At 41.0% G+C, this 17169-nt stretch overlaps 1 protein-coding gene across 2 annotated transcripts; it reads right to left on the bottom strand.

The window, feature by feature from the left end:
• Nucleotides 1-15: 15 nt before the first annotated feature.
• On the bottom strand, nt 16-17103 carry fbxo46 (F-box protein 46). 2 transcript variants are annotated; one of them, XM_077541361.1, is made up of 3 exons: nt 17012-17103; nt 3771-4395; nt 16-3683 (listed from the first exon to the last, which is right to left on the bottom strand). In XM_077541361.1, exons 2-3 carry the CDS (start codon nt 4248-4250, stop codon nt 1545-1547), a joined length of 2619 nt encoding a protein of 872 aa, XP_077397487.1. In that variant the 5' UTR covers nt 4251-4395; nt 17012-17103; the 3' UTR covers nt 16-1544. The 2 variants fall into 2 exon arrangements, with proteins under 2 accessions (XP_077397487.1, XP_077397486.1); XM_077541360.1 differs by lacking the exon at nt 17012-17103 and adding an exon at nt 14536-15132.
• Between the last annotated feature and the right edge of the window lie 66 nt (nt 17104-17169).

Raw genomic sequence — 17169 nt, 5'->3', positions numbered from 1 at the left:
ACCACAAAAAGCAAGTCAATGTTGGATTTCCAGTTTTAATCATCACTTTTAATATTTAAGCAGATATTTCCCATTACAATTGTACATATCTGGAACCTACTGGTATCTCCCATGACGACCAAACCATTGTCCCACCTTCGTGCAGAGTTTCAGCATGACTATAATAATGTCCAGTCAGTCAGCTTGTTGGGATGGGGTGGTCAACAAGCAGGGGAGAAAGCTGCAGGAAGAGAGGACTATTTTCGTATATCAAGACCCTCAAAACAAGGGTACGGTTCAACGCCCAATACTCGACCTCCTATGAGGTATCTGATGCCTCAATCTCCTGCAGGGGGATTAGAGGTAGTGGGAATTTAAGGCTGGAGGCTGGTGTAGTTTCTGCGGTCAGTGTTAGTTGGTTTAACACTCAGCATTGTTGCCATTAGCCAACACTACCCTCTGCCGAGTTGGAGGACGGAGGAGGAAAAAGCAAGATGGGCAAGTTAAACAATGATGACAAACACAAAAACATTCTTTGTGGTTTGGACATGGGGACCAGTCGATAAGGAGCAAAGTCCAATAATACAATAGAACAGCAAACATTCTTGCACACCCCAAAAAGCAAATCCCCATAAAAAGGCAAATAAGCTAGTCAGTCAAATCATAAAAAGCAACATATTTCTCTCTTTTTTTTTTTTTAAATTTATCCCACTGATCTTAATCGATACATGGTATCGATCCAGAATTAGTATTTTGATTCTCTTGTTCATGGCTGATCAACTAAAGTATTGTTGAATCTAGAGGGGCAGGGGGGGGGCCAAAGGGGGAAGAGCAAGGGGAAAAAAAAAAAAAAGACCAATGTATGTGAGACTGTATCACCCAATGGTATGGCTATTTAAGATATCAGTGACACAGCTTCAGCAGCATTATCAGGGGACTGATCGACAATAAATACAGCACATTCAGAGAAATAGAAATGCCTGGTGCAGGACAGAGCTCCTATGTTGGAATATGTTGGCCTCATACAATCGCATTTCTATAGCAACACTGAACATTCCACACTAAATGGTTTAGCCTGTTGGATTCAGTACAGTTTATTGAATCGGCTGCACTGAGCCCATTGAGCGTATGGAAGTTGGTGATGGAACACAGAACGTAGACCAAGTCTTGGAACAGACACCAGGCTCTAGGGCATTACATTTCTATTTGTCACTTAATGCTAATCTCAAATGAAATACACTGCAAAGTTGTCACATGAACTGTCTGACAACCTCCAATGTGTGGTGTCGAGTAGAAATCCTGACACGCGACAGGCATGAGAACAGGGCAAACGGACAGCAGCGAGAAGAGACCCCAACACTGGGAGGCACACTAGCAAATGTGCCACTCTGGAGTACAGTGAGAGGAGACATATTCTGTAGGACTAGACACGCGTGCGACATGACACACCTCTTTTCCTTTACTGCTCAACTATGTTGAGAGAAACAAGACAGGAGGTGGAAGAAACAATTCCTCTTTGTACTCCTTTTGCATGTTCATCCTTTGAGACAATACTTTTTCCTCTTCTACCTGGCCTCTTCCCGCCTGACCTCCTTCTTGGATCGGATGGGCTGAGAGCCATCAGCAGGTTGCTGGACCCAGTTATTATCATGAAGCCCAACGCGGCATCCAGGAGTGTCCTTATCTGTACGTCGGCAACACATCCAGTAAGAACGTCCATAAGGCAGGTCATGGTGGTAAGGTTTAGGGTGCCATCGGCAAAGTGAAACATCCCCACGCTCATACTGTCGTTTGCACTGCTTGCACGGGTCATCTCGATAAAGAGGGTCTTGATTCCAGCGGGAGTCCACAGCGCGCACTCCGTAGGTCTCGATCAACGATTTAAAGTAGTGGCAGGTGCACTTCAGGGCCGCCAAGGAGCGTGTAGGCAGGTAACTCAAGATATTGACCATGATGTGGTCAGGGAGCAGCAGCATATACTGGCGAGGTTCAAGCAAGCGCTGAATCTGAAAGCGGATCTCCAGAAAATCATGGGAGACGTGGCGATAGAGGCGACACAGCGACGGGTCTGAACAGTCCTCCCCAACACTGGCTAAGGGAGAGTCTGGTCGAGGCGCACGCTCTCCTGAGCATGTCAGCCCTGCCACTGGGCTGCTGCTGCTGCTGTTGGCACAGTCCAGAGAGCACAGTCCTGATCCTCTGCCAGAAATTGTTGCATTTAGTTCCTCCTCTGCCACTCGTGGGGATGGTAAGAAAAAGAGCTGTCCTGGAGGGGGATCCTCTGATGAGTGGTCAGTCGAGTTGGGTACACCACTTCCTCCGCCCCCAGGCATAGCAAAGCACACAGCCTCCTCCTGAACAGTCTCTGTACTATCCTTGCCATAAAACACACATTGGTCTACTGCACCGGACACCACAACTTCCACATGAAATCCAGTCATTCGCTGCCCTGTTCCTGGGGTGCTGCTGTTGTTGGCACAGTCCAGAGAGCACAAACCAGATCCTCTGCCAGAACTTGTTGCATTTGATTCCTCCTCTGCCACTCGTGGGGATGGTAAGAAAACGAGCTGTCCTGGAGGGGGATCCTCTGACGAGTGCTCAGTCGAGTTGGGTACACCACCAACGCTTCCTCCACCACCAGGCATAGCAAAGCACACAGTCTCCTCCTGAACATTCTCGGTACTGTCCTTGCCATAAAACACACATTGGTCCACAGCACCTGATACAACGACTTCCACATGAAATCCAGTCACTCGCTCCCTACCTACACCTACAGATATTTTCTCCGCAGAAGAAGGCTCCTGGGATGTTTCCAGGCTGCCACAGGTCTGCCTGTCATAGTGATGGAGGTCTCCATCTAGTTTAGGGGCAGGGGTCGAAGTAGCTAGGAGCAGACTACTGGGGTCTCTTGAAGAAGGGCTGACAAGCTGGTAGAGGTCACATGTAATTTTCTCTTTAGACCTGGCTGCGGCCTGGCTACTCCCACCTCCACAACTCATAAACATACAGCGTGACCGGCCTGCTGGCTCCAGCTGTGAGTGTGGGTCCAGATTTGACACTCTGAAAGCTATCCTCACCTCACCTTGGCTGTGCGGTGGACAAGGTGCTACGTGACTGGACTCTGCTCCTCCTCTCAGCTCCCCGTCTCTATTTGATAAGCCTGTAGTTGAACCAGTGCCCATACGGAGGCGATTCTCCAGATTCTGAGACTCAAAGTGTGCGATGGCCTGTGCAACCCTGCATGACTCTTGCTGCTGCTCTTCCAGATCCTGGTCTGTTTCAATGGGAGTAGATAATTCCTTGACGTCTTTGGAAAGTTGGCCTTTTGAACTGTCAGACATGAAGGACATACGCGAGGGGTCAGATACTGTTCCCCGGAGTAGTGTGTGCTGGTGAGGGATAAGGCCCTGTTCTTGACTGCTAATAGAAGGCTGATGCTGGTTTCCATGCACACCCACATTATTCCGAAGGTCCATGGCTGTCCTCTGCTCAACTAAGGCGACCATCTGAGCCACTGACAACAGGTCAGTCTTATTGGCCCCATCGACTGCTAGTTGATCAGGGCTCGGTAGTGTATTGGATGCTTCAGAGGAGTCATGGCTGAGGTGCATTTCTGAGGCATGCATACGGTTCGGTGGGTCATAGGATGAGCATCTTCTTCGCCTTTTTGCTTTACTGCAGTCAGTTGCCCAGTTACCTTTAACCTGTTAAGAGAAAGAAAAACAAATCTACTTGGAAAAAACTTGCAGAACACCTTGAAATGAAAAGATACATTTGCTTTCACATCTTACCTTCATGGCACTGGGTCTGGGTTGGCCTGCCCCACTAAACTGGTGTGCCACAAAAAAGGCAATCTTCTCCTTAGTGTTTCCTGGTTTAATGACATACCAGGTGTCCAGCAGCACTCTGCCATCTTCCATTTGGGTCCCAGAAGATGGGAGTGGTGAAGGGGATGATGTCGGCATAGCGGGCTGGCTTTGCATTAGGGAGCTAGACTTAAGTTCAGGTTCAGGTGGTGTGTTCTCAGAACCCACATCCTGCACTTTTATATTGTCTTCTTTCACAGCCACTAGAATTCCTCCAGCTTTTGCTCCATCTCCCACACTCCTGGTACTAGGAGGGGGCTCACCCTTGGAGAGGGAGGAAGACCCTGCCCCATCTACGGCTCTGACATTGCCCCCTGTGCCAGGATTCCTGGCTTTGTTCTGAGAGTAGGTGCCAAAGGGGCGTGGGCACCACAGACGGATGTGCGAGAAGGTGTCTCGGTCCATCAGGATGCGGACCTCTAGAACATGCCAGCAGCTACGCTGGCCTGCAGTCACCCACAACCAGTGCGCTCATGGTCAGTTTCCTATTCCAGTGCTGCCCTGTAGGGCACCGTCTGCCACAGAGCTCCACTTAGATTGGGCATGCAACCTAGATTAAGAGGACAGTCAAAAGTAGGGGAAAAAGGAAGCAATGAGGATGAGGTTGGGAGAAAAGAGACAGGGTATAAAGATTAAATCTATAATCGATCAGCATTTCATCATGTGCAAATATGGAGGAACGAATTCAGACAGGGCATCATCATTCAGCTCACGCATGACAGACACCAAACAAATGTGTATTGTTAAAATTAATACACACTCACTGAACTACAACTGCCCAGCCTCTAATTCCAGTAGAACTCAATTAGCAATCACATCCCCTCCCGGTGCCTAGCGAGCCCTCCAGATCAAATTAAAGGGATTCCATTTCAGGTTTAGTGTGTGTATCCAGCAGATGAGATGCAACCAAGAGGAACAAAATGGACTCTCCTCTCCTGAATCTCTCTGGTTCAATCAAATAGGATTGGTTAATAGAAGGCAACACAGGGAGCATGTAGGCATATGCTGAACCTATTTTTAGAAAAGATTCAAAGGGGTGGGGGCAGTGTGAAACTGCTACAGTTTCCTTGTCCTGTCCCCTTGATTCTGACAATACTCCAGGCCAAGTGCAACCGAAATGCGTTCCTTCCAAGCAATGACAGTTTTCGGGAGCAATCTAATATATCATATCATATATACACACACGCACATACACACACACACACACACACACACACACACACACAGAGTTGTGTTCAAAATTAATCAACCCCCCTGTGCAATTAAAGCATACCTGCGGTGCTCAGAGGATAAATATGTATGGATTTTTCAAGAAAAACGGCATCCAAATGCGTTTTGTTACACTGCTTGTATTAAAGCAAGCTCCCGAAATGTAGTTGTCGAGACACTATGATATCTACTGCTCACAGCCATATTCACCAGTGAGAAGCGAAGCTGTGACATCACCTTGTTGAATGCCATCGTCTCAACCGACCCCAATAAAAACGCATTTTTGGACGAATCCTAGTCACTTGCACCTTTCAGTCAATACCCACGGAAGTCCTCCAATCCGTGACTGGGGATGCCCGTTTGCTGACAAACGAGATGAGATAGGAGGAGATGCTGCCACGTATGAAAGTATTCTCTCTCCGTGTGAAAGCCAGGTCAGGTTAGATCCTTTCCATTTAGATAAATAATAATAGAGTTTATATGACAGACTTGTATTCATAGGCAAGCGATCTGCCGTCTCATTCAATAGTAACGGATGTAACAGCCTGTCAATGACGTGACATCACATTGTCCTCAAACAAGTATTAAACTTAACAAGCTGAATTAGTTTCGCAAATTCAAGAACTCGATGAAAATAAATAAATAAACACTTTACTAGCTATGTTTTCCCCATCAATACCTCAAAATGTTATTCCAGAGATACACTTAAGTGTTTTAGCATGTTTGACATTTATTTTTCATCTTGTTTATAATCAGATCAAATAATCCATCCATCCATCTTCTTGACCGCTTATTCCTCACAAGGGTCGCGGGGGGTGCTGGCGCCTATCTCAGCTGGCTCTGGGCAATAGGCGGGGGACACCCTGGACTGGTTGCCAGCCAATCGCAGGGCACACAGAGACGAACAACCATCCACACTCACAAGCACACCTAGGACAATTCGGAGCGCCCAATTAACCTGCCATGCATGTCTTTGGAATGTGGGAGGAGACCGGAGTACCCGGAGAAGACCCACGCGGGCACGGGGAGAACATGCAAACTCCACCCAGGAAGGCCGGAGCCTGGACTCGAACCGAAGTCCTCAGAACTGGGAGGCAGACGTGCTCACCACTCGATCACCGTGCCGCCCCAGATCAAATAAGAACTTGTAAAATACACAAATTCAATTTAAATTACAATATTGTGTAATATACCAACAAATGTATTTTTTGTTATTTCCTCACTGACAAAATTATTCAACTCCTTAAAAATGACCACCCTTTACAACAGAGTTTTGAATTGTCTTTAAATCTGTATATGTAGTTGTCAACCGAACCATAATGGTAAAAAAATTAGGCAAATTTAAAAGGAACGTGATAATCATACTACAGTATTCCCAAAGAGTGTTTTACGACTTACCAAGTATGTATGTGACTCAGGGGTTGAATAATTTTGTCAAAGGAAATCACAGAATGAGAATTTATTGGAAATTGGAATATTAGAAAAGAAATATTTCTGTAATGTAAGTTGCATTTGTTCGTTTTACAAGTCCTTAAATGTATCTGATTAGAAACAAGATTTAAAAAAAAAAAATAAAAAAAAAAAAGTCCAATTTGCTAAAACAACTGCAGTGGGGTTTGAATAATTTTCAACAACTACTGCACAGCTCACCCAGCAACCTCAGGTACTCCATCCATCCATTTCATGACAAAATAAAACAAAAATAATCAGAACACTCATTCAACTCTTGAAATTGCATTTATGGATGAGTGAATTAACATGTTCATGTGCAGAAGACTGCTGAAGACGTTGAAAGAAAATGGATACCATTCTAACTTGTCATGTCTGTGCAGTGTTCCACACATGTGCAGGTCCAAACATGCAGCTACTTCAGTGAGAATGTCATGAAAGTACAACTGTGCCTTTTATTAGCTGGTCCTCAGACAGCTGATTTCAATGTTTGAGTCTGTATGGAAAATGCAAGAGCAACTATTAATGGTTAGTGTTAACTTTAATGCCAACCACTGAAAATGGAAATCAGCAATGATTCCTCCATTAGCTCCTGAAACATTCAAAATGTATTTTCACATCTTCTAAAGATTGGCATATACTAGTTAATTCAGCCTATTTGTAATCCTGTTTCCAAGTCTGCCAACTATTGATTACACCCGTGCAAAAAAGAATGTATTGAGGTGGCAATATGACAGGAATTCCAACGGAATGAGCACTTCAAATGTGTCTAAAATCTTAAGTCACGAGAAAACAATAAGTGCATGAGCTAACTCGGCTAAGCTGACCACAGTCACTCAAATCTACATTTTAAGTTTGAAACCATATCGGCGATGCCTGGAACCATGCTTGGAAACTTAAGGGTTTACCGCACAGACATTTGTTGTTTCAGGCGGACTCACTCACTTCCAAGGAGGGGTACACTTAATAATAGGCCAATGTTTTGGGGTTGATTTAACTTAAAAAAAAATAAAAATAAATAAAAAATAAAAAATAAAAAAAATAAAAAGGGAAAAAAAACAATTCGTTTTCAGAGGTTTTAATTGCAAAGAAGGGCTGGCGAAGCTTGGAGACAGGAACGTGTACACTTGACTACGAGCCAGCCGTCGACGCATACTACTAGTGGTAATATTTTTATTTGTTAGCCAATGTAATATAGCCTACCATCACAAATAACGCACTCTATGGTGTTTGGAGACAAAGTAATGTGCATTTTGCAAATGATGCTTGTGTCTGACAGCCGGTTTCATTTCACAAGAGCAGCTTACAGTTTGGTACTTTTTCAAATTAAACTAAACTAGCACAGAACAATATTAAGTCTCAACATTCTAATATCACTACTATACGGGAGCAATTTAAGAAAAGCTTCTTCCACTAAATTATTGTGCCCGTGTAAACCTGTCTTGTTTCAAGTTAAAGCTTAGCATTAATTCATAGTTTGTCTCTTTCCCCCACCCCCCATACAGTTTCTTACAAGACTAATGTGAACTGCAAAAATACATTGGGTGGATAGAAAAATTTAGATTCAACATGTTTTCATTTGCTGTTTAACTGTACAATTTGAACAAAACATGAGCGACAACAATGTAATTATGGTAAAAAGTCAAAATCCTCATATAGTGGAGATAAAACACGACATATTCAATACGGCCATCAATGTTCAACATACCATAAACTAGCAAACCATAGCAGCCCCAGTACCAAGCTTTTAAACACATTAAACACATGCTTCATTTGAAACACTTCCTGAAAAAGAAGGTTTGGATTTAAGCTTTCTGGATCAAACTAATCCTCCAAATCCCGGCCAAGCCAAGCAGCAGCCAGCAACACTTCAGAGCTGGAAGCTTGGGGACATACTTGAAAGCTGTACATGTGCTCGCTGACAAAATATACAAAACAAGAGTGTGGTGACTGGAAATACACACATGTTGGAGTTTTAAATGTGGGCTAGAAGGTAGAACAGAATATTGTACAATAATATTGTTTATAAGAACCTCCTCAGGAAGCAGTATTGAACTTTTCTTTACCAAACATTGGTATTAAAAGCACACCAAGTTTCAACCAATTGATGGTAATAAGCTGTGTGAAACTTCTGATTCCCTTGTTTTCAGGGTAGTGTGCACAAAAAAAGAAAAAAGAAAAAGCATAGCAACAAACAGCAGACCTTTGCTTTCACCAGGACACTAGATCATTATTTAAAAGGTGCAGCGCTCTCCGCTCCAGGTCAGCATTCTGCTATTCCATAATCTTTTGTATTGTACATTAACAATAATTAATGTTAAATTATAATATACCACAATATAATGTTGCACCAAGATCTGCATGTATTTTGTGGGGCCACTAAAACCTAAATATAGTCAAAAGTGCCACTATTGCAAGATCATATAGCTGAGTGCATTACTAAGAGCAGTGTCAGTCTAGAAAAGTATACCAAAAACAGCAAAAATAGACAAAAGAAAAATTGAAATGTGTTGCAAAAGGTAATCCACCTGTGCATCTGGGAAAGGTTATACTCAGTGTCACTGACATGAGAACACATTTTTAGAATGACATTGTCTTTTTTTTTTTTTTTTTATATGCCACTGTCAATATAAAAGCATAATAACTCATGTACATCCTTTTCAATAATACTTTAAATTCAAGAATATTGAACATTTGCATTGATGTAGCGTAACAAAACAACTTTTGATAAATGGAAAATACAGATAAAGAAAATTTCTGTTCACTAAAATTTCACTTAATACATACATAACCACCTATCTGTTGTGACAGAGTAAAAAGATGTTTTTTCAAGGGCGAGGTATCGATTCCCTCATTCGATTCGATTTCGATTCACAACGGTTCAGTTCGATTTGATTATGATTTTTTCCAATTCAATTTGATTCACTACAATCCGATATTATGGAACACCATTTTTTTCTGAATATAATTAAAAACTCCAAACATTAAATTCCAAATTAAATTTTGAGGCAGTAACTAGTTAAATTTAGTTTATTAATGAAGTCAAATGCAATAATTAAGTTCTACACAAACATTGACATCAGCAAGAATGACATGAAAATATTTTCAGAATTCTAATTCAATAATTGGAAATAAAATAAAATGATTCTGAATTGGCTGAAAGTCCAATAAGTCCGATTCTTCATAAATGGAAGAAAATATTTTTAAATTCATGTGAACAGTAAATTTCAACAAAACAATAAATACAAAACAAATAATGTGGCTATTAAAATTCTATTTTTTTTTTCCCCGGAAAATTAGATATTAAAAATATTCGATTCATGGTTTTGTGAATCGATAGGCTCAAAAAAGAAAAAAAAAAAATCTATTCGATATCAATTTGATTTTTTTAAACCCAGCCCTTGTGTTATCACCTGCAGAATGTCCCCTTTCACCTGCTTGTACAGGGCTGGAATTGCTGATATTTCAATGTACCTTTTTAAGCACTTCTTATTATCAAATGTTTGAAGCCTTTCTTTTAAATGCTGGATTCTCAACAGTGTTGAGGGGCTGCATCTCTTTTACTAAAAACCTCATCAGTGAGGTGTTACAAGCTGTTAGGAAATGGATGTCCCTTCCCGGCCTGTCATGTTTTGTTCCCAGCTGAAAAAACTTATTGTTGTTGCAACTTTCTTCGTACAGATGAGTCACACCGGCTCATTGATAGTGGGCTCTGCACGTTCTTCTGGCCTGAATCCAAAATATTCCCACACCGGCACTAGAGTTTGTGGCTATTCAATTTATGACTGTCAACCTTCTGTGATTGTACAACTTTAACCACAAGAAAACTTAGCTACAAGTCAGTTAATTCTCTGTCCTTCAACCCTGTTCATGCCATGTCATGCCATGTGTGTGTTTACACTGTATATCAGTCCTGCCTCCCAAAGTTGATTGACAGAATAGGAAAGCAGCGTGACCCTGCTGATGACATCTGTAGGTCTACAGATATTGTATATTTTTGGTATTCGGATATTGTACTGAAAACCCTAACAAATACTCGGATTAAAAAAAAACAAAAAAACGAAAAAGAAGATATTTTTGCTTGGTTAAAGAACAATTATGAACACAGAAAAGAAAATAACATTTCACTTCATGAACGATCAACTAGTTTTCATTTTTAAATAATGAACACTTTTTAGTTAAAATAATTTAAACTACATTAACAGCACATTTGAGTAAACCTGGTTTGTTAAAGATTGATCAGCAGGAACTGCAACTGTTTCTTGCTGTCACCATCAAGAGGCTCATTTTTGCCTATTAAACTGCCTTTGCCAAGTAATCTTTTGACAGACATTATCGGGCACTCGCCTAGTTGCTGACAATAAGCCGCCAACTCTGACAAGGGATGGCGTATATGTCAGCGTGAATTACAGTTTTCCTGTTGTTTTTTGTTTGTTTGTTTGTTTTTACACGCCCTTAATTAGCAATTGAACATGATTTCAGGATCATGTGTTGACTTTGTTGGCAACAGTTAGTGACGGCAATATAACCTGGCCCCACCACAGTCAGGAAGATGAGTCAAGTTAGCTGCCATACCACCACACGCTGCTGGGAACAACTTGGAAATAAAAGCATGTCAAGGCATTTAACACTTAAGGTCATAAATTCTTTAATAAGGTAAGATTTATTTTGAATAGGGAAGGCCGAGTACCAAAACCAGGCCTTATTTCAAGATATCGGCACCAGTGACTGTGCCCATTTTAAGATCAGGAACTAGAAATTCGAGTAGAAAATTGTCATTTCCATACATTTTTTAGGAATTGACAAATTGGGATATATAGGTCTTTCTTTAAATGATCTGTCATTGTTTTTGGGCGTAAATGTTATGAAGCAAAAGGTATTAGTGTTATCAGTTTCGGTGCCTACTCAAGAGTTGAGAACTCATACTGGCAGTGGCATAACCGTAGTCTGAAAAAGGAAAAAAGTGGTATCGAGCATCCCTAATTTTGATTTTTGCTTTCTCACCACGGAGAACAATTGTTGCTGGGGCTGGCTTGACTTGTCTTGTCTTTTCTTCCCGACACCAAATAAACAGGAACCCGAGGCAGAAAAAAATTCAAGCATTTTTTCTTTTTATAATCAACATATTTGAATTATAGAAGGACTTATTTAACCACAGATATATGTAAACAAACACGCATATAATTGGCAATTTACCTTGGCTGGAAAGAACGATTGTGATTTGTGCCCATTTTAGTAATTGAACGATAAGTTGATCTAACTATTGTAACATTTAAAGTTAGACTGGTTTGACAATTACAAGAACCCTTGTACCATTATGCACTTGATAGTTCATCTGTCCAAATGCAATCAGCCCATACGTCCTACCAGGTGATCATCATATACATAAATATTAGGGCTGGGAATCTTTGACTGTCTCACGATTCGATTCCATTCGATTCGATTACAATTTTTGGGTCTACGATTCGAATCAGAATCGATTTTCGATTCAAACGATTTCCGCTTCAAAATTATTTGATTGACAAATGATCTCTGCTTCAATTTACAGATATTCACAACATTGTCATGATCTACTCCTGTCTGCTTTCCAAGACAAAATGACAAATAGAGACATTATATGGAAGCCCAAAAATGTCAAAATTAAATAAATAAAAAGGCCTTTTTGAAATAACTATCCTTTTGACAAATAACAATTATGTAATATGGCCATTAAATTATTATTATTATTATTATTAAAATAAGGCGTTATGAAAAGTGTTCATACTATTCTTTAATATATAATTTTTTTTTATTTTGATTAAATATTTCATAATGATTATTTTAACAACGTCTTACTTTTTAAAAATAATGACATTTAATAATTTTTTCTAAGAAAACTGTTTTACAAAGTCAGTTTTTATTTCATAATGTCCTTTGCCACAATGGTCTTCTTTTACATAATGGCGTTTTAAAGCCGAATGACTTCGTCTGTCAATCAAAGTCAGTGGGTGGGACCAACTGTTTGAGCCAATTTTTGGATATTAAAGCTACTATATGGATGATTTCCCCAAAAAATATCTTAACAATAGCTTTTTTATTTGACCATTTATGACTGAAACATATTCTAATTATTAGATCAACATCTTAGCTGTTCACAATGGGTACTCCTACAAGCCTCTGGCCAATATTATTTAGGAAGTGTCCGGTCCGAATCCTTCGAATTTCCCGCCCTCTGTCTGCGGGATGTGACGTCATGCCGTTCTCGTCAGTTGTTTCCTGTAGTCGCGAAGACGGAACTAGTACAGATTTTCGCTGCCCCAGACACCCGCTTTTACTCCGCGGAAGGCTGCTTAAAAAAAAAAATGAAAACAATGTCAAGTGCCACGAAAAAAATAAAAAATAAATCTAAACTTGATAGTGACCGACGCCGGGCAAGAACGAGAGTGAACATTGGTTTGACATTTCAGCGGTGGAGAGAGTTGAGATCGGACTTGGATTAGAAAAGTGATTCACAGCTGGCTTTCTACTCCAAAAGGTAAGAAGCGAGTATCTTGACATTTAGAAAAAAATGTGTTGTTTTCAAATAGCAGTAACCTCAAGATCGATCACTTCACGGTCGTAACTATTGGGGTGAAAGTGAGGTGGACGGCAACATTTAGCGTGAAAGGGGCGGCAAAGTTAAATGTAATCGAACAGAATGACTTTATGAAGAACAGACGTTCCATTCCGCGGCGTTTCAATCAGACTAAATGTTGCCTTATTTTCCTCCGTCAAAACAGCCTATTGTAGCTACATTATGCTAACGGAATGTGAAAGGTACTACTGAATGGCGATAACATTCACGGCCATATCACACTAAGTAGTGAATGGGTCTATATGTTTTTCATAATCGTCAATTTCCATAAATTACAGCCCACCTTTCGGCTCATGCACAATGACGCTAGCCTGGGGGCGACTAATAATGACTAGAATCAGGTTGTCGTCCGTCGAGCGGGGTGACTACAATATGTAACTGCATATTAACATCGGAATGAGGTCCAATTAATTGACGTAATTTGCACATCGTTTTGGAGTACAGCACAGGACTGGACTGGACTGGACTGGACTGGACTTCGACCGACTAAAGCAATATGATCTGCACGTTCCGTGGACAATTGTTTAGTGGGGATCGAGAGTCTCATCCCGTGACGTGGCCAGCTTTGTATAACATTATAAAACTTCTTACCTCTGAAAACATAGTTTAATTGGATATGAAGAGCCCAGTCTTCAGTATTGAGGTCGTGCACGTACGAGTGCGCGCAGCGTGTACGAGCGTGCAGTTTGTTTTCGGCCACAGGTGGCAGTAGCGATTTGAAATTTTAAATCTTCCATATAGCTGCTTTAAATATCAATTCGATTAATAAATGAGAATCTCGATTCTTTTATGAATCGATTTTTTGGCACATCCCTAATAAATATGCTTAGAAATGCTTACCTTCACTAGTAGATTCAATCTTCTGTGTTTTCCATGTGTTTTAATTGGTATATGAACTGTACTACAGTTATATTCCATAATACAGTACTCAATTCAACTAGTGTGGTGAATACATTATTTCAAACTTTGTTCATAGTTGGGGGCCCATGTCGTGGTTGAAACACATAATATACAACAATTACACCAATCCAACATTTAAACAAAATACAACAGGGTGGTATCTATAAGCGCATTAGTTTAACCAGTCCCGACAAACCAGTAATATGTTACCCAATTAGCAAAGAGAAGCTGATGTAGCGTCAAACGACCACGATTTATATTTATTTATTGTGCAGGACAAACTTCGCTTTCGGTTCCGTGTATGTGTTAATCCTGATTGGAGCTGAGGACGAAGCAATCGTACTTTGGTGGATTGTATTTTAGTGAGTTAGCATACGGGAGGTTAAGTAAATAGACGACTACAGAGTTGCTAACAAGGTTGCTAACTTGATGTCATAATATACCTGCAAAGTGGCTAGCAGCTAACATGGTAGGGGGGGAAAAAACACTGGCGTCGGATTTCGTTTGCTCTCTTCTTACCTCAACAACACTGGTCTTCACAAGCAGCAGTCTTGGCTCTTACAGCGTCGATTGAACGACTTTTCCCGTAGTACTTCTTGTGGCCAAACCAGTTTGTGTGTAGGAAATTGCAGGTGACACGACTTAACTATCCGCGTCCACGTAGCTAAGCTAGCTAAGTTAGCCGGAGCGGCTAACGTCGACAGCAGCTACAGTACTTCCTATTATCAACCTTCTTAAGCGGCGGCTGCTGCTGCTGCTATCGAGGCTTGTCAGTACTCTCAACGCAGCCGAGCTGACTCTATCCCTTGTTGGGATTCTCGACAGCCCCTCTCCTGTCTATTTAGAAGTGACACAAGCTTTTACGGTATGTACGCTGGGACACCAAAATAATCAGTGTCAAAACGATAGAGGGAGGAAGGCCATCTTGTTGACAAGCAGCTGCATAAGGCGGCCAGCCAATAACAAACTAGAGTCGGTGGTGTGCCCATATATGGCGTCTGTACGGCTCCCCCCCTCCCTGCACTTCTTTTCTCCCCCACTCACTGGACAACACTAGTGTCCAGTTTTAACATCACAATCACATCACATCACATCACACGTTGCAACATACTGGGAGAAAACCGCTGAGCAGGTCCCTTAACGACCATCACGATAACTTTCTACATATTTTGCTGTGATATGCACATGTTCATTTGCAGGTCACAACAACCTGCAATCAGACCCTTCCCAGGTACACCTGCCGCTTCTAATGACAGATGCATCAAAATTTCAGGACAATGTGTGTCTTGAATGATGTAAAATTATGTTTGTTTGACTCCACCTGTGGACCAATTGACCATCCAAGGTTGTCCAGTTATCCTAAGCTCAATCATCCAATGTACACAAACCAGGTGTTCTTAACGGGATATTTTAATTATTTAGCCATTTTCAGCAGTGAAAAGTTCATATCCATCCATTTATTATCCGGTCGCGGGCGTGCTGGAGCCTATCCCAGTTGTCTTCAGGCAGTAGGCGGGGGACACCCTGAACTGGTTGCCAGCCAATCGCAGGGCTTGCCATAAACAACCCATCACACTCACACAATCACACCTAGGGACCTTTAGACCTACCATGGCATGTTTATTGGGATGTGGGAGGAAACTGAAGTACCCGGAGAAAACCCTCAAAAAGGTACAGGGCTGGACTGGCACACAAATAAATAAATAAGTAAATAAATAAATAAATAGGCCCTGGCATTTTGACTGACTCTGTCCTAACATGTTGATATTTATTGATGTTTCACTTTGCTATCTTCAAAATAGATTAACAAACTGGTCCCTCTAAATTGTGGGCCAGTATCTTGAGGTAAAATTGAGGAAAATAATTAAAAAGCGCCACATTGTCCCCGAAAGACTGGCCCACCGGGCATCTGCCCTGTATGCCAGATTGCCAGTCCAGCCCTGCACAAGGCAGAACATGCAAACTCCACCCAGAAAGGCCAAAGCCCAGATTCGATCTCAGGACCTTTGCTCTGGGAGGTGGACGTGCATAAAAAGTTGATATTTTCTCTATAGGCTTAATTTGATAACATCATTATTTTTCATGTACTTTTAAAAATGCATTTTTGCCAATTGCTGTCGACTGAAAATGACATCAAATGTGCTCAGTGCTCAGGAAATGATTAATCATGGCTCAGCTTGTGGATGTTACATGACCAAATGCAGAAAGAAGGTGAGCCGTGATTGGTCGTTACCTGAGCTCTGAACATTTGTGATGTCGTCAGTTGACAGCAAGTGGGTTTGCAATGTAAATTGTGTTAGAGGTGGGGTGTTGGACCCCAGTTTATAAGCTTTGAGCTTCAGAGTCCATTATTTACAGTGTAATTTCTTAGCAATATTTTTTGTCTACATTTGAATGCAATGTGGAAACAAACAAACAAAAATTGCACATGCAAAATAATTAGGTTATCAAATTAATTATAGGCAAAATATTAACTTTGTACTGCTGAAAATGGCTAAATAAGTTAAGTATCCCTTTAAATAATCATCACATTTAACAGTGCAGTAATTATTACAGCAATGGACAATTCCGAGCTTTTGTCCTATTACAAGTCAAAATGGTGGTCTTACTCAGTGAACGGAAGCTCTCCACTCATTGAAAAGCATTGCACTTTGGATTGTTGTAATTTGATTTTTGATTATTCATTCGATTTAAAATGTGATAAAATGTTATGTAGTTTGACCACGATTACAATGTGCTGGTTTGTATGCTAGTCACAGGCAAAAGCAAAACCATACACTGTTATTTTCACCATGTTGGTTTGCAAAACATAAGAAATGCCCAGATGTTCGGAATTGTCCATACTTATATTGTAATTGTGTTTGAAAACGTTTAAAGGGCCGTCCATTTCTGTATATTATACAGAATTACATTATATATACATTGTATATTATACAGAATATTATACAACGTTTACTTCTGGATAACAAAGTAAGTGTTATTTAAGAACACCTACCTCCTTTCTTGATTGACTTGCCTCCAAGCAGTGCACGTGCAACATTGGCGTCCTTTAAAAAGGCAACACATCCCCTCGATTCCAATTGGGCCTTGTTCCATGTTTGTCCCGCCTTATAATGTATGCTATTGGACAGAGTCTCTGGGACAGTATCCCTC

This window comes from Festucalex cinctus, chromosome 13 (genome assembly GCF_051991245.1).
Source record: "Festucalex cinctus isolate MCC-2025b chromosome 13, RoL_Fcin_1.0, whole genome shotgun sequence".
Taxonomy (NCBI): domain Eukaryota; kingdom Metazoa; phylum Chordata; class Actinopteri; order Syngnathiformes; family Syngnathidae; genus Festucalex; species Festucalex cinctus.
The sequence above is the reverse complement of the archived record's forward strand: the minus strand, read 5'-3'. Positions and strand labels throughout refer to the sequence as shown.

What these genes read in the sequence shown, in the direction of transcription:
- fbxo46 (XM_077541361.1), bottom strand. Translation starts at nt 4,250, where the DNA reads ATGGACCGAGACACCTTCTCGCACATCCGTCTGTGGTGCCCACGCCCC. An exon ending in CCAGACCCAGTGCCATGAAG is followed by an intron (nt 3,684 to 3,770) that starts GTAAGATGTGAA and finishes TTCTCTTAACAG; the next exon opens with GTTAAAGGTAACTGGGCAAC.